Source organism: Nomia melanderi, chromosome 5 (assembly GCF_051020985.1).
Source record: "Nomia melanderi isolate GNS246 chromosome 5, iyNomMela1, whole genome shotgun sequence".
Taxonomy (NCBI): domain Eukaryota; kingdom Metazoa; phylum Arthropoda; class Insecta; order Hymenoptera; family Halictidae; genus Nomia; species Nomia melanderi.
Genome location: NC_135003.1, coordinates 14,291,597 through 14,318,576, shown reverse-complemented (window position 1 = coordinate 14,318,576; position 26,980 = coordinate 14,291,597). Strand labels below are relative to the sequence as shown.

General features: G+C 44.8%; 1 protein-coding gene across 2 annotated transcripts in view; it reads right to left on the bottom strand.

The window, feature by feature from the left end:
* Positions 1–26,980, bottom strand: part of LOC116424019 (uncharacterized) — an 81,619-nt gene that overhangs the window by 8,556 nt on the left and 46,083 nt on the right. For both annotated transcript variants that reach the window (XM_076368110.1, XM_076368109.1), the window contains exons 3-5: positions 13,603–14,517; positions 10,035–10,206; positions 1,463–1,524 (exon numbers count right to left, since the gene is read on the bottom strand). In XM_076368110.1, coding sequence (XP_076224225.1) covers positions 1,463–1,524; positions 10,035–10,206; positions 13,603–14,517 — 1,149 coding nt within the window. The remainder of the gene's footprint in view (positions 1–1,462; positions 1,525–10,034; positions 10,207–13,602; positions 14,518–26,980) is intronic.

Genomic DNA, 26,980 nt, shown 5'->3' with positions numbered 1-26,980 from the left:
TGAAATGTGTGCAAACGTTCTTTCCATCGATCGCGGTATCTTGTTTATTGCAACGGTATCGAATTCCAATCGAAAATGTAACTTTCTAATGAACTTTTTAAACGACGAATGATTTAACGCGACAGCTACGAGAATTTATAGCGTTTCTTATAGTAACACTTGTTCTTTAACAATATATTTACGAGTCAGTTTGGCTCATACTGAATTTTATAAACATTTGGTAAATGGTGATTATGGTCCCTGATATTTTTGAACATTGATTTAGATCCTAAGGGGAACATCAATCTTTCTGGGAACAATAGAATAAACTGTAGAATAAATGTCCGTAAATAACAAAGGCGAATTGAAAATAATTATTAATGATTTGGCATCGTAGTAGTCATGTTACACTATTACCTAGCTATTTATGTTAAGTATCTTTATTTAATATAAATCTTTTTACTGCAATTGTTCTTGAGCAATTTGGAAGCTCCGGTCATCGATGACCATGACGGTCAACGTGTTAAATAATTCAAAGTAAAATCTCATTTATTGCAACAATATTGTATTCGAATAGTAAATGTACGTTGGTAATTGCTGTGTTTTCATATCGAAACATATTCGAGAGTAGCTTAACGATGAACCAAACGTACGAGTTATTCACAGTGACCTATTAATTCTTGTTTAACATTTAGCAACGAATCTGTTCGCGGTGAAATCGATACGAGAATAGAACAGTGTAACGTGTAACAACGAAATTGCACGTCGAAACGCCGGAGCTAATTATATGGTTATTTTTCGAGTGCCTGGTGTTTGGTGAAAGCAGTGACATAACGAACCTATCAACTTCGTCGAGCTGTACTCAAGGACTTTCTCATAGGATTTTATACCTGGAAGTCTCGAACGGTGACCGGGGACCAAGGACACGAGGACGTCGAAGATCTCTTCGGAAGGCGGCAATCGAAACGCGGATCGCGATCGTTAATTTGTATCTCAACACGTTGACTGCCACGGTGGCCACCGGTGAGCTTCGAAATTGCTCGAATACGATTACAACAAGAAAAAATAGATGATTGTGGTACCAAGTCAAAATTATTTCTAACACCATTTGCCATTGTTACGAAAGAATATTGTTACACGAAACGTTCGAAATTCTGGCAGTCAACGTGTCAACGTATTTTATTTTCACCCGAAGAAACGATAGAAAAGATCATACTTTCACAGAAGGAACACTGAATTTCATTTTAGCCGGACTTCCATCAACTTCAAAAGAAGCAAACAAAGAGGAAGTGTTGCGGTAAGTGAGCTTTCATCTAATTATAATTTCCATCGTTCACTCCTTAAAAACGTGCGATCTGCATAAAGATCCGCGGTCTAATCAATTTAATTGGCGGGATCGGAAACAGCGAGATAGGAAAGAATTCGCTTCTGTCGTTTCCGATCGGTTCGAAGCGAATCAACGATTAAGGTTCTGTATACTTACGCAAATAGGAACCATCTAAATCCTTAAACTCGCATCTCTGCCCGATGTAGCCGTTCGCGCATCTGCAAAACGAAAAGGAGACGGGAATTAACGGATGATCGAAGTCTCGAGTAGGTTTTTGTATAGAATCACCGGTGTACACAGATTTCTCTGAGTTTCTCCCAGTTTTTAAAGCGTTCAAGGATTTCCGAAGGAACTTTTTGCAATCATTCAGATTTTCCAGTGCTGACTTCCCTAACGTCGACGATTATATACTGTTTCTTAACACTGGAACTACCGGGTGAGTCGAAATGACCAATTCATGATTTCTTCTTTTACGATTATTAAAAAGGCACTGTCACTTCTTTAACACGTTGAATGCCATGGGGGTCACCGGTGACCCCCAAGCAAATGGAATTACTATAGTTCACTCAAACGATGATTATTTTAGAACATTTCTATATTTTAAATAATTCTACCTAATGCGATGATATTCAGCTAGATGAACGTGCAATAACAATGCAATTCAATCGAATGATTTAATATTTTATTTTTTCCATTTTGTGTATTTTGCTCTATGAAATCTTACGGCATTCAATTGAAAAAATGTCACAAATCTCCAGATTTCGAATAGAAAACAGAAATATCCGTCTCAACACTAGAACCACCGTACCAGTCAAACTGACCGGTGATCTGCTCGATTCGCGATTATTTATTGAAAGCATTCAACATTCGGCATAATCTTGAAAATATCTAGTTTCATTCGAATGCCATAACGAATCCCCGAAGAAACCGAGAATAATCTGTTACAATTTTTACGGGGACTGCGTATTGATCGCATTAAATGCTCGGCAGTTCCAGACATCCGAGCTCGAAATGCAAAGAGCCTGCAGTTTCACTGCGCTCCTCGCCCTAGATCACTGTCTTCATTAAACGGCAGCCCTACTCAAACGTATCCAACACGAAGAAGAATCGGAAGGCGCGCTCGCGCTCGCTCGCTCGCTCGCTCGCGCGCAGAGCGAGCGGAACGCGCGGCCGGCTTTATTGTTCCCCGGTACTTCCGCAAAACGCCGCGAGAAATCCAGGAAGTTATAAAACGTACTCTTTAGGCACGAACCGCTTTTAGTATCGGGCATTAATCAGATGGGTACGCCGTCGCTTCGAACCACCCAATTAGTACAGTTCATTATTATTAAAAAAGAAACGGAGGGGACTGGGGGGGAAGAGAGGAACGGTCGCGCGACAGAAACCGAACAGACGAACGGTCGAGGATCACGGAAAGACGGAGAGGCGAAACGGGGAACAAAAAGGAACAGCGGGCAAGGGGCGGGAAGAAGGAGACGCGTAAGCCTGTAAACAGATCGGTTTACAGGGCACCGTGATTACGCGATAATTAAAAGGATTCTCACGGTCGATTGCGTCCAACGGTACCAACGTGATTTGCCCTTCGAGCGGAATAATTAGCCGAAACCGTGGTGTGTCTTTCGGAAGATCGATCGAAGTTGGAGTTTACAGTTAACTTTCTTGATTACTTCTTTTGCAATCATTGGAAAACACTCGCGTTGCAACGACGATGTTGACATTTAGTGATATCGGTATGTACAGTCTTTTATTTTGTTGTATGATGCGAATGGAATGGATTGATTTGGCGATAGAGTAATATATATGTTGATTTTAACCCTTTGAACTTCGAAGTTTTTCACTGGAAATATTTCAACATTTTCTTATGAGACGAAGGCGATATTTTGTAAAACCAACTCGAGGAATTCACGTGAATTGACGGACAAAGCTATTTTACGTCAATATTTCTCAGACTGATGCATTATATGGACCGTTTATTTTGAGAGTGGTGTAAGTCCATTTTATCTTGTTTCGAGGAAATTAAAGGTTAACGTATCTGTTAATTAGAAAATTTAGGCAAAAATTTGTTTTAGGCGTATTTTACTAAACTGATGTATACTTACGGGCTGCAAATGGACTTACGCCACTTTCAAAATTAGACAATTGTAAAAATCGTTTAATTTCAATTTTGAAGAATCAAATATCACTTAAAATATGCTTCATATTAATCCAATTTTGTTTACAAATAATGACACGACATAAAATAAAAGTATTATATTTTTTCAAAAATGGACTTACACCACTTTCAAAATAAACGGTCCATATGAAGTATAATATTAAGTATCAAATTTTATAGCTTTACTGTAGGAAATCAAATGGTGACTGAGCAATCTATATGATTTTTAAATTGATCGATTGTTTGGTAGTTTTAGCGTTGAATCGATCGATCGATTTTAGGGTGAATCGAGGAGGATCGATCGTGTTGTTGGACGACGGTCGATGATACACGCGAAGAGGTTTCCGAAGCGTTTTCTTTCCGCTCGCTCGAACGCTCGTGCCACGCTTCCGTTGCTCACCCACGCGATGTGGATCGTTAATATCGGAACCGTCTCGGCAGATCGAGTTTGCAAATTGTTCGAAAGGACGGTCTGGATATCTGAAGATCACGCTATTGAATATTCATTAAGCCTGGAGAGAATGTGCCTCGTGGCTAATTGTACAGCGGTGTATCTATCTATGCATAGCATCATTCGTTTTTGACGTTCCGCAGGAATAATGTTTGCGAGGCGCAAGGCTGTTCTCGCGAAGTTACGCGAAGCAAATTGCGAAGCGAGCGTTATGATTTATTTCTGATTTCTCGCGTAATTCAGGATCTTCGGAATTCCAACTATTTGGAAAATTATTCGAATGGTCGTGTGTTCTAATTTTTCTCACTTTAAACGTTCTAAGCTTTCAAATTTCTAAATTATTAACATTTTGAGCTTTCAAATTTCTAAATTCTCAACGTTTCAAGTTTTCAAATGTCTAAATTTTCAACGTTTCAAGCTTTCAAATTTCTAAATTCTCAACGTTTCAAGCTTTCAAATTTCTAAATTCTCAACGTTTTGAACTTTCAACATTTTAATCTTTTAAACTTTCAAATCTTCAAAGTTTCAAATCTTTCAAATTTTTAACGTTTCGAACTTTCAACATTTTAATCTTTTAAACTTTCAAATCTTCAAAGTTTCAAAGTTTCAAATTTTCAAACTATCGAAGCTTTACATTTCCAATCATTTAAACATAAAAATTGTCCAATTCCCAAACTTTATAGGTCATTTCGAGTGGTACAAGTGCTAATTAAACGCTCGAAGAGCAAGCATTATCGAGCGTCCAGCAAGCGGAGTTGTCGCAGAGCACCGATCCATCCGACGCGGGACCGTTCGTGCTACTTTTTCCTCGTTCGCGCTCCCATAATTTCCGCGGGGCGGCCGGGAGGATTCCGTGAAGCGGACGGAGAAAATTCTCGGCCGTGGAAAGTGCTGCTATAAGTAAGCGTTTCCACTTTCCCGCGCGTCCTGCGGACGGCCGACCGTTCGGAAGAAGGTGATCGGGATCCGTTCGCGATTTTGCGTAATTTTCTACGGCGTGTCGAACGTTGACGTCAGAGGTGAGAACCGAGCCGGGGTAAACCAGATTTACGGGATCCGGACGCGAGTAAATCTCTTTTCTTCGTCGACACTACTACGGAACGTTGTAATTAAGCGGTTGGGAAAAGTACTGCAAGGTCGTCGATTAGATCGATGGTTGAAAGCCGGCCGATCGATCATGGCGCAGGTTGGGTCCGATGATTCTTACCTCTCCGGATGTAAAACGCACAATTACTCGCGGCATGAATCATTTTCACTGGTCCTGAAGCTACGTTCACTTCAGAATCGTCTGTTTTAGCTCCTCATTTACTCGCGTGGATGAATAGTATAACTGATTTAAGACTTCTCTTGGTAGACCTCGTTACATTCGTATCTACCAATAAAGCATTTGAAAATAAAACAAAACTCGAGAGAACCATCTTCATCCTCTAATCCCTATCCCCTAAACTAGCCACTATCCTCATCTCATATAGAATCATATAATCCATCAATTTCCTTCTAACCACTGCTTCTCCGAGACACTCGAATCATTCGAGATCCAAATAACAAATATCCCATCCCCAAACATTTCAAACTATACACTACCTCCAAGACCTGCATTTCAAGAACCTTTGACTCCCAGAATTACCCTTTATTCATCGTAACACAGGATTCTCAAGAATTTTCACGTCGAAAAGACGTGAACCTCAACGAACCCAACCACCAGTTAACTCCTTGACGTACTATTTACTTTCGCCACTAAGCTCATGTACCATTTTACTATCGACAGTTTGAAAGAAATGCAACAAAATTGTCCATTCTACTTCAAGTGGAAATTTTATTTGAAGATAATACAATGATGATAGCAAAATAGTTGTTTGCTTTGATCCGTGGGTAATGAATAACATCGATTGCTGTTAAATTAGTCTAGAAATCTTCATCACGAGTGTCACTCGCCATTGTACGGCAAGGGGTTAACCAAGACCTGCAGTTCAAGATTCTTCGACTCCCAGAATTACCCTTCACCGTAACGCAGGATTCTCAAGAATTTTGACGTCGAAAAGACGCGAACCTCAACTAACCCAACCAGTTAACCAAGACCTGCATTTCAAGAACCTTCGACTCCCAGAATTACCCTTCACGGTAACGCAGGATTCTCAATAATGTTGACGTCGAGAAGACGTGAAAACCGTTCGGTTATCCGAGAACTTCACCTTCGGTCGAAATCAATCTTAGCCGGCCTGAATGGCCTGTGCCTCCGCGAAGGCCGCACACGATCGGCCGTGGACGTGTCGGTCCATGATCACGGGTTGAAAAAAGGTCGATTGGCACAATCGATCCTGCTCCCGCAGGAATTCCGGCGGACGTGTCGACGCCGCGCGACCGGGGATTAGGGCTCGCCGATTGTTCCACCCCCGCGGCGACCACGGATTCAACCCCACGAGGGAGCGAGCGTGAGCGGTGAAAAAAGTCGCTCAACCCCCGACAACGGGAACAAGGTCTCGGAGCGATCCCTTTTCAGCCGACGGACGCGACCGGGCATCCGTCCCGCACATTTTAGGATTCTGGGAACGGGGGTGGGCCGCGTCGGGGCGCGGGCAGAGGGATCCGTTCACGCACAGGTGACTGGCAAATGGTTACCGCACCGGGGGATGAAACGTTTGCGAAATGAGGGGATGACGGATTGATGGTGGCTAATTTATGGTTTTAGTGGGGTCCGCAGTTTTGGGGTTGGCTTCTGGGGGATGGCCGCGGCAAGTGTGAAAGTAGGAGTTTTAGACGATTTTTAGAGGATTTTGGAGATCAGTGAATTTTCTTCAATTCACCGAAATAGATCGATCTAGACACAAAGAACTAAAACAAACTAGCAAACTTTCTGTTATAGAATAGAATAAAACTAGAATGTTCATTTGGACGTTACGAAATCTAATCGCGATAGGATTTTGGAAATCAGTGAACTTTGGAAGTTCTAGAATGAATGATTGGAAAGAGTGTGAGGATTGTAAATTTTTAAGGTATAAATTTGGAGAGTCGGAAGGATGACATTTGGCTACTTTAGATTGGAACGACGAAATTTGGTTAATTTGAGGACTTGTGACGACAGAATTCAGCCGTTTCGAGTTGTCAAGATTGAATTGTTGAATATGAATATCTAGTCTGACGGTGGTTTGAAGAATTGAACTTTTGTAATTTAGGAAGATAAAACTTTATGTTTTCAGTGAAATTGTTCGGTTTCCTTTCCCCAAACTGGAAGCAGTCGTTTTAATCCCGTCGATTCCTCGGAATTCTTCTATAGATAATATTGTGCAAGTCGGCATGGGAATACCAGCGTTCTCCGAAATGTCGATTGCGAGAATCAGGTTCTCAGGTGTCCCGTGTATTTTCGACTAATACACTCGACCGACTTCTATTTACAAAGGGTGTGTCTCATTACGTAAGATTCCAAAGCGTCTTCGCGGCGCTGAAATTCCACACATAATGCGAAGGTGTTGTAATCGTTCCATCGAGTCACGACTCTTTCCCTCTTCCTTTTCCTTTTGTAAATCGCCTTCGAGACGCTTTATCTTATCGTGTATAAACTATCGTTAATTCTGTCGCGTCCCACTTTGCCAAGAATTTCGTGAATTCCTCGTAAGCTGTCAAGAATGAAAGTCATCCCGATATTAAATATTAAACAAGTATATCCGATCGAATTCATCGTGAACCAAATTCTTTCCAATTTTCATCGGGTTATTATTAAATTTATTAAACAAAACTCAATTCTATAAATTTAACTTCAACCTCAAACCGAATAAAGAATCGTTAACTAAAAATTGAAATAACGTTCGTCCACGGTGTATACGAATTATTTAGCACAAGAGCATCGACTGAAATGAATTTCCTTGAACCACAAACCGACCTAGAGACCAATCAGTTCGGTTCACCGAGTTTCACCGTCATCGAACGCCGACTTTCGAACCCGTGGGAATTTTTTCGACGCTGGCACCGTGGTACAACAAAATCGTGTCGGTCGGGAAAATAAAGTGAAAAAGTGTCGTTAATGGACAGTGGGGTTTACGAGCTCGTAAATCTTCCGGGAGCCAAGAAACGCGGAATTGGAGTCTAAACAGGTATAAATACAGGAGTACAGTATATATATCTTCAATATATATGTATACCTGGACGTTGTTCCTAGATCGTGGGGTTTGGCGTCCGATCCTTATCAGCGAAAACAACACTAAACCGTACTTAAAGCGAGACGACTCTATATCGAAGTTATCTGAAATGTATAACCTCGCGATCTACTGGAACCTTCATTAGCCAGTTGCCGTCCGTTTAAACATCTATTACCAAGAAACTTCAAAACAATCTACGTTTTACTTCTCGAAATACTATTAACTAATAATAATCAAAAAGTTCCTCACGACTGAATATGAAAAGAACTGATAAAGACAACGCTATTTTCAGATACAGTTCATTCTAAGTTAACATAACTACCGTGTATTCAATACGATTAATATATAATCCCCATAAAAATTGTGACAATAGATTATTTTCAGTTTCTTCGGACATTCATTACAGTAGTCAAGTAAAACTATTGATTTTCAAGGTAATTTTGAATATTCAATGCCTTCAAGATATCAATAATTGCGGAACAAAACAATCAAAACCAGTCATTCTGACTGGCACGGTAGTTCTAGTGTTAAACTCTTCAAGAATTAAGTTAATTAAACAAACCTTCGTCTTCCAATTCTCTCTCAATAAACAAAATTCCCTCAAACTTCTAAAATCTCCGAAATCAGTGTCAATTCGAAGGTAGAACCACTTTGATTCGATTAAAAAAACAAATCTCCCAACTCTCTCAATAAACAAAATTCCCTCAAACTTCTAAGATCCCCAAAAACAGTGTCAACAACGATGCAAGTACCACCGATCGAACTAAAAGCATAAAAATCGCGCGGAAAGTCGCAGGAAGACAATATGGCGTGTCGCGGGGCGTGAACCGATCGGATCCGATCCGATTCACGAATAATCGGCATTCCGGGGCCGCGCATTGTTAAACAGCCGGGAGAAATCAGTCGGTTTCTGTTTCGCGGTGCGACGTGCTCCCAGCGTTAACATTTCGAACGCGTCACGATCGCATTAGAGGCGGCATAAATTAAGGGCCCCGGGGAGAGGCCGGTGTACAACGAACACCGTTCGAAGTGGTGGCCGGTTATTATTCACGGTAGATTTCTAAACCTCGAGCGGCGCAACACAGGCGGCGCGCGTCGCGAGATACACGCCGAACGATCGGTCAAACGGATAGTTTATCGGCCCAACGAAAACACGCGAGTCGAACGCGGACATGATTTAAATGTCCGCAATCGCGGGCGAGCGTGCGAGCGAGCGTGCGCGCCGATTCGCGGCCACGCTCCCATGAACACCCCGCCGCGTTTTATTTCTGATATAAAACGCCGCGATGAGAACATTCTTGTAAACGGCTTTTTGAGATTCCTCGGACCGACTTCTTTCTCTCGGCGATTCGTCCCGTCGCTTTTTTGGGGGATCATTTCGACCGATGATTTCTGATTTCGCACGCGGGAGATTGTTTTCTATAGGGTACTGGGGGTCGAGGAAGAAGTTAATCGATTGATTTTGATATTAACGCGTTGAATGTGGGGGTCACCGGTGACCAATCAAAGCGCGTTAACCCTTTGGATTCGAAAGTTTTTCATTAGAAGTATTTTAACGTCTTCTGATGAGATAGAGAGGATATTTTGTGAAACTAACCCGACGAGAAATCAAACTTCCATCGAGGGGCGAAGCTATTTTGTTGGAATATTTCTCAAATTGATGCATTGTACGAAGTTTAAGTATCAAATTTTATAGTTCTACTGTATGAAATCGATTGGTGAGCGAGAGGCACCTCTCGAGTGCAAAGGGTTAATAGTTCATTGAATTAAACGATTATTTGAAAACATTGCGGTGACACTGAACAAGATGGGCGTCCATTTTGTATATTTTGCTCTAGGAAATTGTGTTCAGCGTGTTAAATGTTTGCGACGTTGCTTTGGCTTTATGGTTTTTACTCGGGTTCTTCGTTGTTTGTTGTAATATGAGTGTTAGTTAGTACTGTAAGAGGGCTGGTTCATTTGTTGGGCAGATTAAGAAGTCTGATTACTTACAAGCAATTGTACAGGAGGGAATCGACGATTTTGACAGTGAAACATGTGGCACCGTTCAGGCAGTACCATTCCGCATAATCCGGTGGACACGTGTACATGTGGAATGTGATGTTCGGTCGAGGCGTCGGCGTCGGCGGTCGTGGCTTCGGCGTCGACCGCGACGAACAGGCGTCTGTTGGGAAAAATAAGAAAAGCCAATGAAATTTATGTAACCGTAACACTGAAAGAAAGGAGCAAATGTTAGATTCGTAAGAGTAACCTGTTAAGGTTATTTGAAAACAGAGATCAATATCCGGGAATATCGAAAAGCACAAAGAACTAAAACAATCTATCAAACTGTCTATTATACCAAATGTCGAACGATAACCGTACAATTACATAAACTCGCGAAAGAATATATAACACAGAAGAAAAAGGAGAAAAGATGAAATAGAATCCCTCGAATTTTCATTAGAACGCCACGAAATCTAATCGCGCAACGAACGGCTAATCGCGATCGGTTTCTGCGCAGCAACGAAAAAACAGCGGCTCATTGTCCAGGATCGCGATTGTCCTGCGAGACGTCGGATCGTCGAAAGCCGGGGCGAGAAACCGGGCGAGCGGCGAACTCGCTCGATTAAGTTGTGTAACGACCAAAGGCCAAGCATCGTTTATCCCATTACCGGTTACGAACGAGAGGCGAATTGTCGAATGGGGCCCCGCAGCTTTAGAAATTCCGACGGCTTCGAGGTTCACCGAGCACAAAAGGGCGGCCGTGTTCCAGGGGCGGCCGGAATATGTGCCCAGTGCTCGATCCACCCTGCCACGCCGCCCCCTGCCCCCGCGCACCCCAAAAACTTAACTCCCGATACCATTCTTTTCGACGCGAAGGAGCTCCGTCTCCTTTTGTGACTTCCATCTCGTCGCTAATTTATGTTAAACCCCTGCCGTCGGCTCGTTTTTCACATTGTCAGTCGCCGGGAAATTTGATTTGATTTGTTTGCGTGCGTCGGTGTCGTGGATGAATGGATCGAACGCCGCGACGTTTGTCTCGCGATGCGTCGAGGATCATTGACTGACGGGCTTTAATTGTGATTTCGAGAATTTTCTGTGTAATTCTTTGAAATCTATATTTGTTCCTCATTCGTTTGAGTTTCTTACTGACTGCTTTTCGTGTTAGGGGATGAAATTAGCTTGAGGCTGCTTTTGGAACGTACTTTGTAATTAAGATAGGGTTATCGAACGGGTTATCGCGAATTTGAGGTGAGCAAAAATTCTAGCGTTTCGTGTTTAATCGGAATGTTTGACGTTCCCTTATCCGTCTTATCGTTACACGCGACGCGCCGTTATCGTTATCAGTCGCTCCGATGTTCCCGATGTTTGCTCGAGGGGTTTTACCAGTGACGCGTCCTTAGTTTCGATGTTTGCCTTCGGTTCGAACAAAAATGGTGTTTCCTAGGAACGGTTCTAAGTCTATTCAAACACGGCTAATCGAACGGTTTGGAAAAAGTAATGCGACCACTTGTCGTCGGCTCCGTTAGTTAAACATCGCGACGATCTCGAACATCTTCAAACATGGAGAACCGTCTAATTTAAAATCCTACCAAACGAATGAACGAAGTGTTTGATCTTCGCGTATTTGTAAATACAGATAAAAATCAACTGCGGGATCCTTGAAATTCATACGATACGAGCTACACCAGCTAAAAAAAAATGGTTTCAACCCCTTTACACGTATCTTCGATCCACGTGTTCATCGATCGCTCGATATTTTCCCGTTCGCCGCATCCATCGCGTGTACATTCCGAAAATCCACATTCTGATCGTGTCTTTCGTTTCAACGTCAGAAAAACGCCCCCGCCGTTCGTCCGCCCGGTGAAAAAAATTAAAGCACTCGAGAGGCAAGGTGAAAAAGTAGTCGGAGGAACGCGCGGAACGCGAAATCCACCCGTCGATCGGATGATTCGGTGACGCCGAGGATCGGGCAAATATTCGCAGATGCCGTGTGCAGCAGAGGGTAGCGAGAGAGCTGGCCTGCACTCGCCGGAGAGGAGAGAGCACGGCGTTCCTGTGCACAACGACGATGCACGTTGCATACACCCGTGCGGCGCGTCGCTATCTGTCACCTGTTCTAATTCTTGCAATCTGCCGTACACGCCGGGGACCGTAAGGCCCGGCCGATTCTGCGCGTGCTTCGAGATTCCAGCGAACGAACATCCCTTTTTTGTCTTAACGCGTTTCTTCGGGGAAACTCGGAGGACATCTCGTAAAGAAAATATTCGGAATATTCTGCAGTGTGACGTACTACTATTTAACTTCAATATTTTAATTCTATGAATGCTATTATGAATGTCTCTAATTCTCATAAAAATTTCTTGTACTTTCAAATCTATCGAAATATATTTTAGATAAATCACTTCTCGAGAATGTCCAAGTTTCTCTTATACAATCAACCAAACGCTCGTTAACATTTCTATAATTCCAAGCAAAAATAAGCTACACAATTAATCCATTCCGCGAAGGTACAAGGGTTGAATCTTCCAAAAAACAATTTCTAATCGAATTCTTCCACCCTGAACGTCGCGGTTTCCAGGCGTCGCCTCTATTTCTTTCCAAACAGCGACGCGCGTACCGGTTTATCGCGGACAGCCGGTTATTTCTGAGACAAAGCGTCGTATATCGCAATTCGAGGGAATCGTGTGTCGCGTTTCCATCGATACGCGACGGCGGCGACGATCCGCTACCGCCATCCCCCTTTCTTTCCCGGGGGCCGATCCGTGGGCTGCTTTGTTCGCCGTTCCGCGAGGGAATCGACACGCCGCGCACGCGGCGCGGCGCGGCCGTGACCGGTGTACCATGTGTTTGATATTTCCGGAAATAATTCGGGGTCTCCCGGTATGCACCGTAATCGGGGCCGCCGACGTTTCGACGTCGCGCGTGTCTCGCAATCTGTCGCTCCCCGATGAATCGAATGATCGCGTGCCTCTGCAACACCGCACGCTAATTGACGCGGAGTCGTACTCGTTCGGTGACTTTCTTTGTAAGGACACGGCTCCCCAAGTTTCGCGCTCGTAACGGTACGTGGTTCGCCGATTTTCAGTGTCCGGCAACGATCAGTGAATCGAGGTTCGAGGATAAACTACGAATACGAATCATAATTCTGGATATCATCGGAAATTAGAAAATACCGAGTGTCCGAAGTTCTCTCCCCGTAGCTTCTGCTCGACAGAGTGCACTGAAGTGTTTTATACGATACTCTTCACTCGAAGCGTTAACTACCCCGACGAACCCCTCGGTAGAGTCCCAGAATTCAGTAACAGGGGCCTCCACAGTGTCACAAACTCGATTCACATCACGATCCATCGGTACACACTTGGGCGAAGTCGCACTGAAGCATCTAGACTCGTCCCCTGACCGCGTACCGGATCGTCTACGCGTGTCACTGTTTACCGATCACTTCCGAGCGCACAATCGCGGATCACAGGGTCCCTATCAATCCTGAACCTGAACTCGCGAAGAACAGGGGAAGAAGGAAGACAGAGATCGAGAAGAACGAAAGAGATAACGTAAACAGAGTTGATCTACTAACCTGCTATGCCGAAGAGCGTGTAAGAGAGGATGAGTAGAGTGGCGAGGTAGGGTGGAATCCTGCATCCTCTCGTCATGGCAGTGACGGTGGCAGGGTTGTCGTCGGCGGCGGTACCATCCGCGTGTCGGTCGGTGGTTCTCGGCACGCGATCGACGGTGTCGTCGCGCGGTTCTTCTCTCGGGTCGCTGGGGTCTGGGTTAGGGGGTGGCCCGTTCTCGTCGTCCCGCAGTCGTTCGTGGCACCAGCTCGTACGACGATGACGGGGTGGTTCGGGGGCGCCGCGCAGATGAGGATGACAGACGTGGCAATGGTGCCGATGTCGGTGGTGCAGGTGATGGTGGTGGTGGCGGCGAAGGTGGCGTAGCTCGTGGATGTCCCTGTGACGAGCGTCGGCTGGCTGGTGGTCCTGGCACGTAGCCTCATCGTCGGCTTCCTCGTCGACGACGGGCTCGTCGCTAGACGCTGTTACGCTGTCCCTCCGCTGGTGACATCGGTGACAGTGTTGCTGTTGCAGTGGTTGCTGCTGTTGTTGTTGCTGTTGCTGTTGTGTCTGTTGTTGTTGTTGGGGATGATGATGGAGATGACCGTAGCGGCGGTGTATATGATGGAGGTGATGGGCTCGGTGGTGGTAGTTGGTACTGCTGTCGCTGCAGCAGACCTCGCCATCCGCCACCGGTGAACTGACCTCCTCGAGTACGCTCGCTCCTGCCGGCTCGCATCCTCCTCCTACTCCCCTACCATCGGCACCCAGGCCCGAGCAGGCTTCTCCCACCCCCGCAGCAACGGCGACAGCAGCGGCCGCGGCAGCAGAAGCGGCGCGGGCAGCAGCAGCAGCAGCAGCAGCCTCTTCTGTTTCCTCAACGGCACGAGCTCTACCACCTGGCCCCGAGCTACGGCGCACGTGCCGCCGCCTCCCTGTAACCAAATATCCGAGCCAGACCCGGCCGTTTACAGTGTGTTTTATCTCGGCCGGCCTCTACTTGATCTAGCCGGCTGATCCACGCACCCACGACCACTTACGCACACCATACACACACGCAACGCGCATTCACGTGCACGCATAGAGACGACGACGGGCAAGCACATGTTCCTCCTTCGTCGCGGAGGGTAGTTAAAACGCGCCAACCGGCCAACAACCTAACCCCAACGCCCTCCGCCCGCGATATCCGCACCGCATGGGGATTCTTGGGTCGCGTGGCCACGCGACGCGTGAAATTCTCCGGTTTTTTTTTTCGTCTCGCCTTTTTCTCTCCCTCTCGGCCTGTATCTTTCTTTCTCTCCGGCAGCGTGCATGCGGCTCGCGAGCTGGATTCGCTTTCGGGGAATTTCTCGGCCGATTGGCGAGCCGAGCAGGTGAGGGGCTGTGGGGTGCGGGAGTTCAGGGGATAGAGGAATTTTTTGAGCTCGCTTTCTGGGACTGACGCTTCGATTGGGCTATCGGAGTTCAGGTATTTGCGGAGGAACGATTTGCGATGGTTCTCGGATACGGATGTGATTAGCCCTTTGCACTCGGAAGTATTTCGTTAGAGATACTTAATATTTTTCAACTGGACAAAAACGATGTTTTTTGAAATGAATTCAAAGAAAAATCACAGGTAAATTGAGAAACAGAGCTTTTTTATCCCAATATGTCACGCACCGATGCATTACACGTAGTTCAATATTAAATATCAAATTTTATAATTCTGCTGCATCAAATCAAATGGTGACTGAGTCACCTCTCGAGTGCAAAGGGTTAATGTTGTATTCGAATTGTAGGTTATTGTGATTTCTCAGAGGGTTTCTGAAAGAATTAACTATTGACGGTCTGATTTTGTAAGGGATGGAATTAGGAAAGTGAAGTAGTGTTATAAGAGTGAATTGAGATTGATCTCTATGAACAAGGATCTAGTTGATTATAATAATGATAGATTGCAACCCTTAATGCGGTGCATAGAGTTCCACAGATTTCGCTCGGGATTTCGATATTTTTAAAATGCACCGGGATATGTAAGCGATAGGAAAAGTCGTAAAAAACGTGATTTACAACGATTTACCCTACTTCCAAAAATATCCGCTATCAGCCAGTCCGTACTAGCCCGTTTGACATCGAATAAATATGTTTCGCTGGGAGCAACGATAAACTCTCGGCATCGAAAAACGCGACACTTGCACGCGAGAAGTTCTTATAAAGTTCCGGCTGGTGTTCGAAGTAAAATAAAAACTAGGCGAAGCAATGTTAACGTGTCGGCCCCGATACCGAATCTAAGAAAGCCGCGAACCCTGTTATTCCGTCCACACAGAACGCCGAATTGTTAAGCTTAATAACATCGCGAAAAATTCGTGTCCTCTAGGGTGCTGCTCACGAAATTACTGACATATTATTTAAAAGTAAATTGCCGGTTCAAAGAAAACTTCCATGAATGTAATTTTCCCAAGTGGGACAGCCCCGGAATACAAATGAAAAGAAAGTCAAGCAATTACGATCAACCCAGAATTCAATAATTACCATCGTGCATTTCACAGATTACCAGCCGACACAAATTGCTCGAAGTTCATTCGATTCTCTCCGACCGCCGGATCAACCCCGCACAAAGAACACCGCGCATCGAACACCCTATGCACACGGAATGACTCAATCAGCCCGTTTCCAACCACTTATCCACATTTGCCCGCACACACCGCCTCGAGGATCGGCGGTTTTCCAAGCGACCCCAATATAATCGAGGGCGGCCAAGCAAAGCTCCGTTACCAGAAATCTAATAATACTAGAAAATTGACTAAACTCCGGAACAAACGTCGAGAGGGCGGTTTTAAATGTTTGCCGGCAAATATTTCCCCCGGACGAGGGAGGGGGAGTGCGGCGAGTGTAAACCGGAACGCAGGCACGCGAACGCGATACTTTTGTCGGTCGGGCGGCAGCGGCGTTTCCCGAGAAATCTCTGGTTTTCCTCGTCGGGGGCGGCAGCGCAGCCCCATTGTGTCGCGCGGTTAAACGGCGCCATTGTCCGTCCCGTTTGCAGGGAAAATATTTGCCGCGAAGAGAAATTGTCTTCGATGCCGGCTCCCTTAATGCCATCTGCGCCATCTGCGCCATCTGCGTAACCGCAACCTATATTCCGACCCCTCATTATCGGAGCAAACGATAATCTATGTTACATTTTATTATTTTCCTTTCCTCTTAAAATCGTAATTACAGATACCAGCCGAATGATGACACAGTCGATATTTCTATAATATAATGTATTCGTTCAATGTTGCATAGGGACACTGGCAACTATGTGACAAGGGAAATTATGAAACTTCCAAAGCGGAATAAGTCGAGCCTGATACACTGCAAGTTATCGTCCCGAATTTCAATTCGAAGGGATGACACCACCCCTGTTTTATTCCACAGAAATATTGACGATTCAGTATTTCCCAATCCAGTTAGGTAATTTGCCAAAGGAAATTACGAAATATTCTAAGATAATCGAATTATAATCAATTTGTCCCCAATCCATTCGTCCGCATTTATCTTCAATTATCGTTTACGGATTCCTTCGTTTATCCCGAGTCCTCGTTTACGTCCGTCTAAATTAAAGGAAACAAGGTGAAACAAGAAGAGAGATCGCTTTTATTAACCCGATCCAATAAATCGCCGCGCGTTAGCCGACCGCCTCCGAGATCGAAAACAACTCTCGATCGTCCGGCGAGCGCTGGATCGCGATACGATCTTAACCGGAATTGTTTTTCAGAAGACATTCCAGATTTCACGGCGACCTTGTCCCAGTAACTGCCGTGTCGTAAGCCGCGATACGATGCAGGCTCGCGAGAAAGATCGGGTTAATTGCCGCGGATTTTCTCCTCGGCTCGATCTTTTTCCTTCCCTTCACCCCCGTTCGGCAGAGCTCGAAACGTATCCCGGCCGAAGCAGGTACGTTTCAATTAACCTTCATGCCGAGCGAACTGTTTTATCCCGACAGCCAACCGATGCTGGAATTAAAAACGTCGCGAGAAAACTCCAGGCAGACGTATTTAACCCCTGGACTTACGATTTCTCTCGCAACCGAGCTCGCGAGGAATCCGCGCCGGACCGTTCGTAATTTATCCGACGGAAAAAATCGGATTTCATGTCGATTTTATGCGTACGTTTGCCCCAAAGGTTCGTAATTGACAACATAAAGTAAACGAGAAGTGGGTTTACTATTTATACAGTAAAACTTTATAGACTGAGCTCGCGGACGTTTATCGTCGGCGCCGGTTTTCGTAACGAAATTTTCCTCCGGTTGCTTTTATCGCGTTGGACGAGGAAAAGGCGAGGAATGGAAGGTATTGTTGGACGGTTGAAATTTCGAGTAGTGGGAAGTGAACTCGGAATGTTTCAATTGAATTTTTGTAGAAAGGAATATTCAAGATTCTGAGTTATCAGCTTGAACTTTCGTCTAACGAGAAATTGAGAATTAGAAGCGATCAGTTTTTAATTTAATTTCTGTCGAGAAAGGAATCGAAGATTCAGGATTGTCAACTGTAAATTTAGTCTCTAGGACGAAGTTGAATTTGCGAATGAATCGTTTTGGAAACTCGACCGTCGTAAATATTAATGTTTAGTTCGAGACGAGGCGATGTCACTGTGGTCAAAGTGTCAGCACGGATGATTCAGATGATCGACGCGTGGGTTTCTGCCACGGGAAATCAGTACCGCGAGTGTATCGCAACATTTTCACGGAACTCGAGCGTGTCTCTCGTGCTCCCGTTCGATTAGCATATTAAACGTGACACATAAAACTGACATCTTGCGTCAAATGTGACGTCAATCGTTGTCGGAACGTTCACCGTGGGGGGGTTAATAATGTCCTTTGACACAAGTGGCTCGAAAATACACTGACAACAGAAACTATAACGTAACTCGATAACTTGCATGATAAAAAGCCTCAGATTTTGATTCACCGTTCGGTACAACAGCTTCTTTATCTAGGATCCATTGTCTAGTTTAATAAGGAACTTCAAATGCGACTGATCCATAGAAAACGGAAGCTCTTTATTCGCAGATGAAAGAAATATTTAGATTAAACGACTGTGTCCTACTTATATTTGCATAGTTCGCTCGTCGCGTCTTTATTTCAATCGAAAGAAAACTGTTGAGCCGATGAATTGTTTTTGAGAATATAAATGTGTATAGTATATTATACTATGAAACACTGTCTCATGAATAAATTACGAACTTGCACTATTATTCAAGAACAACGTACCAAATTTCAAGTCGAAACAGTACGCATCACTTTCGAAGCAACAACAACGAGAATATGTAACCGCTGAATAGTAACTCAAGATTCTTCAAGTTTAAAGCAGCTAACAAAAGAAACTAGTCTCACGGTGACATAACAAAGCCAACTGTTTCATTGTCACCTGTGAAAGAAACCTTTATACGCGGAAAGTTCGTGAAATCTCCGGTGAATCTTTGACAAAAAGACCGACGCCCACGTAGCGTGCGATATCGTCGCAGGCGAGAACAATCAGTATCGCTATCGGCGCAACATATAAAACGGAGAAGACGGCTGCCTCGCGGCTATCTTGACCCGAATCTACGCGTATTTACAATCCAGCGACAAAAATCGTAGAAAAAAGTGGACGCCGGTGGCGCGCGGCGAGGCGAGGCGCAGCCGCCGAGCACCGGAAGTTACGGTAAAGTGCGTGCAATTAGAAAATAACCTAAATTCAAGGCGGTTCGCGATTCGTGTTAAGAATGATCTTAGCCAGGAAGGCGAAGAGGAGCGAGGCAGAAGCGTTTAACGGCCCGTCGAGGAGGGAAATGGTCAATTATCAAGAGCAGACCACGTGGGCCGCACTTTAAGTCACCGGTCAGTGCAACGCGACCGACGTGTCACCTAGTTAGAAATTAATTTCGCGTCTACCCCGCTCGTGAATCCCATTTCGCGTTCCCTGGAGATCGTCCACTCGATATTCAATAGGAAAATAAATGGAAATCCTCGCATCGAGCACGTATTCGGCGAGAAATCGAGTTCGAACGCGTTCGTAATTAGAGACTTCGATGCCTGCACAAGCGACGAGCTATTGGATGTCTGGTTTTCGTCGATGATATTCATCTTTTTGGTATATATCTAATGGTTCTATGTATTTTTTTTATTTCTACAGGTTGATGGTGCTTCTGATAATACGCAAATATTGTTTAAATAATTATCTTTTGTGTAATTTTAAGTTAGAACCTCTGGTAACTGAATTTTGGTCTCTTATGTCCGTTGGTACTATTGGATTGTTACAATAGTTAGTCGATACTTTTGTTTTCGTTAAATAAACAGATTCGATATAGGTTGTGGATATTTATTGACTAATCATCAGCTTATAAATCATCGTTGATAAATGTATAGGTACGCTGTTGCTGTTCTAATAACGGAAGGTCTCCTGGTAAAGATAAAACCTCCAATGAAACTGATATCATTTCACAACTTCGCCGACATCGAATCAACGTTCCCATCGGTCGGCGATTGAAAGCACGGCACAGTTTCATTTATTTATTTAATGGATTTCATGGGCGGACCGCGAAGTGTCAACAAACGAGGCGGTTCCGTAATGTCGACGTGTCAATGCCTGAAACTTGCGATAGGGCTTGAGACAGCACCGAGTGCGCGTGTACTCGCAGGGAACGTCCGTTCCCAGAGTACAGGCGGACGTCGATAACTCGTTGAGAAATTCGCGCGTATAAATAGAATATATCGAGGAAATATCGATTGATTCGCCGTTATATAAGCGCGTAATTCCGCTGTAATTATCCTTGCGTTGAACGTTTCTTTCTCTCGTTTTTATTCCTCTGTCGCGACGGAAATCGCGCCTGACGAAGCGTGACCAACTCGTTTGAAGGAGGAAGGTGCGAGAGGTGAAGTAAGAAAAAAGTAGTGAACAGAAAGGGAGAATATCTACGATTTACAAGTAACAAAAGAACCGAAGTTTCGTATTTTTCTAGTTGAAATCAGTTTGTTACTTCAGATTTCACAGTTTCAAATCTTTAAGGTATCAAAATTTCGAAATTTCAAAGTTTCCATGTTTGTAAGTCACCAAGCTTCCAAGTTTTAAAGTTTCAAGATTTCAAAATTTAAAAATTTCAAAGTTTCAAAGTTCCAAAGTCTCAAAATTATAAAGTTTCAAAGTTCAAGAGTTCAAAAGTTCTAAAGCTTCAAAGTTTCAAATCTTCAAGGTATCAAAATTCCGAAATTTCATAGTTTCCAAATTTCCAAATTCCCAAGTTTCCAAGTAGCCAAGTTTCCAAGTTTCCAAGTTTCAAAATTTCAAAGTTCCAAATCTTTGAAATTTCAAATCTTTAAGGTATCAAAACTTCGAAATTTCAAATCTTTAAGATACGAAGACTTCGAAATTTCAAAGTTTCCAAACTTCCAAGGTCCCAAGGTCCCAAGTTTTACAGTCTTAAAACATTAAAACCTCGAATAAATAAAGCAAATAAAGCAAACTAGCTGAACTTTCAAACAATTACGAAACAAGTCACTGGACAAGGGGTTAAGAGAAGCGTTTACGAAAGCCTGAGAGCAGCGAGCGAGGTCCCCGCGTTCGAGGACACCCCGCGCCGGGCAAAAAGCAAAATTAACGCAGCGCATTGTTTGTGGAGCAAGCGCGCGAGCCGTTGCGTAAACCCGTATCCGCTTTCGTCGGACGAAAGGAAAGGTGTGTTTCCAGGAGAACGACGGAAAAACTAAGACACGCGATCGTTCTAGAAAACGGGAGTATCATATGATCAGCCGGAGCAACAAAGCTTGCCGCTTGAAGACCCGAGGACAGGCGCGAAATCGTTCTAATTACTCAGCTTCTTATGTTCCAGCGGTTCAACACTCTGTAGCCACGTGACTGTCATTAACACCACCGTTTTACGGAATAACATGAACCTCTGCTAAGAACTTCAGTCGTATTTCACAAAAAAAAAAAAGAAAAAAACAAGAGAAGGGGATTGCGATCTCCTAAGGACCACTTTCTTATGGTTCCAATTTGTCAAGCTGTTCCCAAAATCCTACAAAGCCTCCACCGTTAACCTTTCGAGAACACGTCATTTTTCCCGAAACACAGTCCTTCATTTTTTTATAAACTATATGTATACACAAAAGAGACATATACCGTAGAATATGAAGATTTCTATAGAGCCTCAAAATGGGCCGATCCTCTAGAGGTAGATCCTTCCGTCGCCATTGAACCTTTCAAGCGACGTGCGCGTCAATAACAGGAAAAGTGTTAAGGGATGCAAAGCCAGCCCCTCATAGAAACGGTATAAATGTATCAAGACTGGCACCGACAGCGATTCTCGAATTATACAAGAAACTCAGGGCGTGTCTGGTCACGTGTCACCGGAAAGCTGCAGCCTCTAGGACCATGGGGAGCAAAGAAAAGGGGGAGACACGATTTTCCAGCGGGAGAGGAGCCTCCTGGCTCCTTCCGGGACCGGTCCGGTATCAGCTGCGCCTCGTTTAAACACGGAAATTCATAAGTCCGAGCATGTTGCGGCCCGTGCCCGAAAAAAACCCCTCCTGTCTGCCGCTACGAGAGAGAAAGGGGGGAGATAGGACAGGAGAGATCGTGTCTGGGCCAGTCTCGGACCCCAACGAGATCTGCCCGGTGATCTCCACCCCCGTCGGACTCACCAGCTGAACTGGAAACAGCTTGGCCACATCCTGACGCGACTCGGGGGCCAGAAGGAAATCAATTGCTCCTTTAATCTTGCTCTTCTCTGCCCTTTGAGCTTCTGGTTGATGGATGAGGGACATTTCGAGGGTCATTGGATCGAGAGATTTCGATTGAATGCTTGATTCTCGATAGGATTTCATTCGATGGTTTGAATGATGAGGATATCTATGAGCTAATTCGATGGAATATCAGAAATCGAATATTACGAACCTCGAGTGAAACAATGCTCAAAGACATCACTACCATCTACTCGATCAAAACGTGCCATTACTAAATAAACAAATATTCAAAATGAAGCATTTCAATATCTCAATCCTCGGGAGCTAAAGATATATTCCTAGATGAATAAAAAAGTTATTGTTGAGACCAGCTAACTTTAGAAGGAATTCGAATCCTCCGGAGACTCCAGGCGCAGCGGACGCACGAATCTAAACTCTGGATCGCAGCGGAGGCACAAGACGCGGATGCGAAACGCAGAAAGGGAGAGGAGAAAATCGAGGATCGAGGGTGGAGTGGGCCCAACGGCGTGGGGGTCGAAGAGATTTCGGGCGCGGGGCGACACGCGGCAGCTGCTGTCTGCCAGGAGGACGCTCACCCCCGGCGTGCCGGGACGAGACGGCATGCAAATCCTCCCGGCGATTCAAACGCTCCTACAACTCGTCCTTGCGCGTTTCGTAGATAATGCAACGGTAAAAGAGCGGCGGACGGCGGGCGGGGAAGGGGGGTCGGGCGGTAATTAAAAAGCAGCGCTCGAAGGTATTTAACCGCGTGCCGCGTCCTCCTGGCCGACAGCTGAGGGCATCCCCGCGAGCGGGAGCGAGAGGCACAAGCACCTCTTGAAACGCTCTTCACGTATTGCCGCATCATCGACCGTAGTTGAGCGCGAGACGACGCTCGATCGCGTCGACGTCGAGTTATCGACGGTCTTTAGAACCGAATTTGGGGAAGCGAACGAATAACGAAAAATTAGGGGTGGAAATTCAGGGAATTAGACCTTTCGGAAATTTCTGCTGGAATTCAAGCTGAATTTGTAGATAGAAGTTAGATTCTATGTATTCCTTAAGAGCTGCATAGTTTGAGAAGTTGTGTTTCGATTGGGTTAAATTTGTCTTGGAATGCGTTGATGATTGATAATTCGAGACCATAAAAGAGAGCGAGGAAAGTAATTAAGCGAAATCGAATTATAAAGTAATAAAGATCGTAATCCTATCAACCCATCTTACGATCCCCTAGACATCGAAGAGGAACAAAATCGACCGGGAACTATCGAGCCCCATCCCCAAAGCCGCGTCTAGCAGACCCAATCAACAGCTCGAGTAATTTCGCCGATCAATCAATTTCTAATTTCCCCATCAACGGTATCGAAGGAGAAAAAAAGCGAACAGGACAGAGGAGCGAAATATTAGGTTGACGACGAACGAGGGGAAGGGAGGGAGAGAAAGAGAGAGAGGAGTGGTCGGTGGAGTGGGCAGGGTGGAGAACGAAGAAATGAGTCTCTCTCTCCTTGAGCCCCGTCGAGGGGAGCGGAATTTTGAAAACAGGTTATGGAGGCAAGAGGCGCGTGCCTGCCGACGTGTCCCGTGAGTTCGGCAGCTGCGACCGTCTGAATGGGACGTGCCCCGGAGAGCATGTGCGATCCACGCTTTTCTACGGGGAGGCGAGGCATATGCGTGTACGTACGGTGAACCGGTGCTGGTCTCCGGCCAAATCGTACCCGAAAGATTATGAAAATCTACCCTCTCGCTCTCCGTTTTCTCTATCTCGTCTCCTCGTTGCCCGGTCCTCTCCACCCCCTAACCCTCTTGCACGAGTGCTCCGCAGGGTCTACTGGGTGTCCATTGTGCGCGTGGCTCGCGCAAGCAAGACGGGAATTGTGTTTCTTGTCCTCGAACGCTGATCGTTGGAAATGAAACGCTAACCCTTCGCGCTGCGAACTTCAGCGGAATTCAACGTTTTCTACGATATACGACATTCTTTCGAGCTGATCTAACACCAGAGATGTCAAAGTGACATTCCTGATGCATTCTTTTTAGAATTATTACAAAGGTCGCATAATTCTCGGGGAAATTACTGTAGAAATCGATTTAGCGACAGGCAAGCTTGTAAATCAATAGAAATTTCAATAGTGGCGGAGTTTCTATAGAAAAATTACGAAGAGTCAGTCTGATCGGCAGTTCTAGTGTTGGAACCATCAATTCAAGATGTTTCTTTTGAATATTCCACGTTTTAGCGTGATTTCTATCCGTGATTATCCATTTGCCTTCTAGTTGTCTCGTTTCATTTGTACATTAGACTAATTCGTCCACTAGCTTGATTAATCATCTGTGCAATAACCGAAGAAACCAACGTTTCGTTATAACCATTACCATTCTTCCATAATACGAATGTCCTAAATTTTTCACTCTGCCCGCAGTCGTCATCCCTCCAACGGCGCGATTGATCGCGGGACACCCAGTATCGTCGATCTAGAACGTTACGAGATCCGCGCCTCCCACTGCTCCGGCTTTTCTCCGTCTTATTGCTCTCCACCCCGCGCCGTTGCTTGTTCCTATTACCATGCCTCCCCTAGACTGTATCCGGACGCTGGCTTAGCGCCTAGAAGGGCAGCTGGCCGCGGCCGCGGGGTGGCAACCACGGTCTCGAGTCACCGATCCTCGGGGTGGCATCCTCCGGCGTGGCTCTACACCGAATCCTGCCCTCGTGGGCGTATAAAGCAATCGAAATTGGAATCTGACGGGGTGCACGCACCCCTACTGCGTGCCCCATTCTAACGGGAGCTGTCTCTTCATCTTGGGGTGTCGCGTTTACTGAATATGACGGTGATATTGATGACAGTGCCACTCGGAAGATCGTTCGGCTAGGCAGTGGAACACGATTTGCTCAACCCTCTGATCTTATTTTTTATTTGTATATGTGTTCTAAAGATGAGTGTTTTAAATAATCGAATGTGGAATTTATTTAAGTTTATCAGATATCTATAAATGTTTATTTTTGACTTATGGAGATTATGGGGTTTATTTCTGCATTCGATTGTTTAATTGTTGAATGATTGATTTGATGAAGACGAGCGTTCGATTTGTTATAAAGTGTTCGAACGAGCGTAATTATTATTGTAATTTCTTGTAACTTAACCTGTCCGTGTCGCAATAAACTTCGTAAACGCTCGTAGACCGCGCAGGGGTAATGTATTGCCACGGTTAATCCCCTGTAATCGGATTCTGCTCCCTTCTGAATTGCATTTCGCGGTGGGATAAGCTGATGAAAATTGAAACCTGAGTGGTAATTAACCAGTCCTGCTACCTGGACGTGTCGTGTACGTTCAATACTGAAGGATGGTGTAAAAGTCAAGCATATAGAAACTAATTTTCACAGGAAAGAATAATCAAATCATAAACAAACTCCTACGCATCAACAATTCCGAAAACTCTAAGTCGTCTAATTAATATTCAATCATACTTCATTCGATATATCAAAATTATGAAGTGTTGTATATAATATTAAACTCTGTATAATACATCAATGTATCAAACATTGAAATAAAATAGCTTTCCTCCTTAATTTCCTTGTTTCCCCATTAGTCGATTCCGAAAATTGAAAACATTTCTATCGACAAACCTTCGAGTGCACGGTTAATCCTAACTCAGCCTTCTCGCCCTCTCTTTCTCTATTCCCTCCGCCCTCTCGTCTCATTAAACCCTCGGCAAAAAAAAGAATAGCCGAAAAAAACCATCGTCGGATGATTAAACCATCCAAAAAGCCGAGTGAAAAATGCGCCAACAACTGCGTATCGCGATTCATAACGCAGAAAAAGGGGGAGGGGACTGGGCAGCCGGTCCGGCCAGCTGGCGGATGGATCGTAGAGGCAGCGTCGCGTCGCCTCCTCGATACGATCGGCAGGAATCGATGCGTCCGGTTAATCACCGTTCGATATTACCCGACTTTTCACGCGAGCCTTCGTCACGCTGCTCGTAATTCTCCTGTTATCCAGCGCGACGGCTACCAATCGGGCCCGATGAACCGGAATGAATCGTCCGCGACGCGTTAAGCGGCCTATCCGCTGCATCCCCTCTTCCCGACGAGTCCTTTAACATCCGATGCACGCTTGATCTGCTCTCGGTTCGATAAAATATTCTCCAATTGTGTACAACGCATGTGTTCGTACTGTGAGTTCCGGTTCGAATTCGATTCCGTGTCGTTCTATTTTCATTTATTGGAAATAGACAAAGAGTTCACTAGAACTATGGCGGATCTACATGGATTTCAATTTTCTCATTTTCGAAATTACTGATACCTTGACATAAGTTTCCAAGTTTCACTTTGATACACTTAATCAATGTATGAAGAAACTGGAAGGTCGGTTGGTACAATTTTTATAAGGATCAGATATTGATCGTGTAAGATGCTCGGTAGTTCTAGTGTCCGATATCGTTCTGCTGTCCACTGAGTCAGCGTCATCATGATTTAAAACGCAGTTAAACCGACAATAAAATCGTCGCGGATCACCGTTACGAAACAGACGAGTTCCACATCCGCGAACCGTCCTGCGTTCTAATCGATCGGCACAGGAGATCCTCGATCATTCGATCGTTTGTTTTATCTTCTCAGTGATTCGACCATTTTAAATCTTAGTCTTCTATTCGCTCTTAGATGTTTAATTTACAATGGACTTAAATTTTTCAATGCTGAGAGGATTCTATTGTACGAGGAAGGTTCGAGG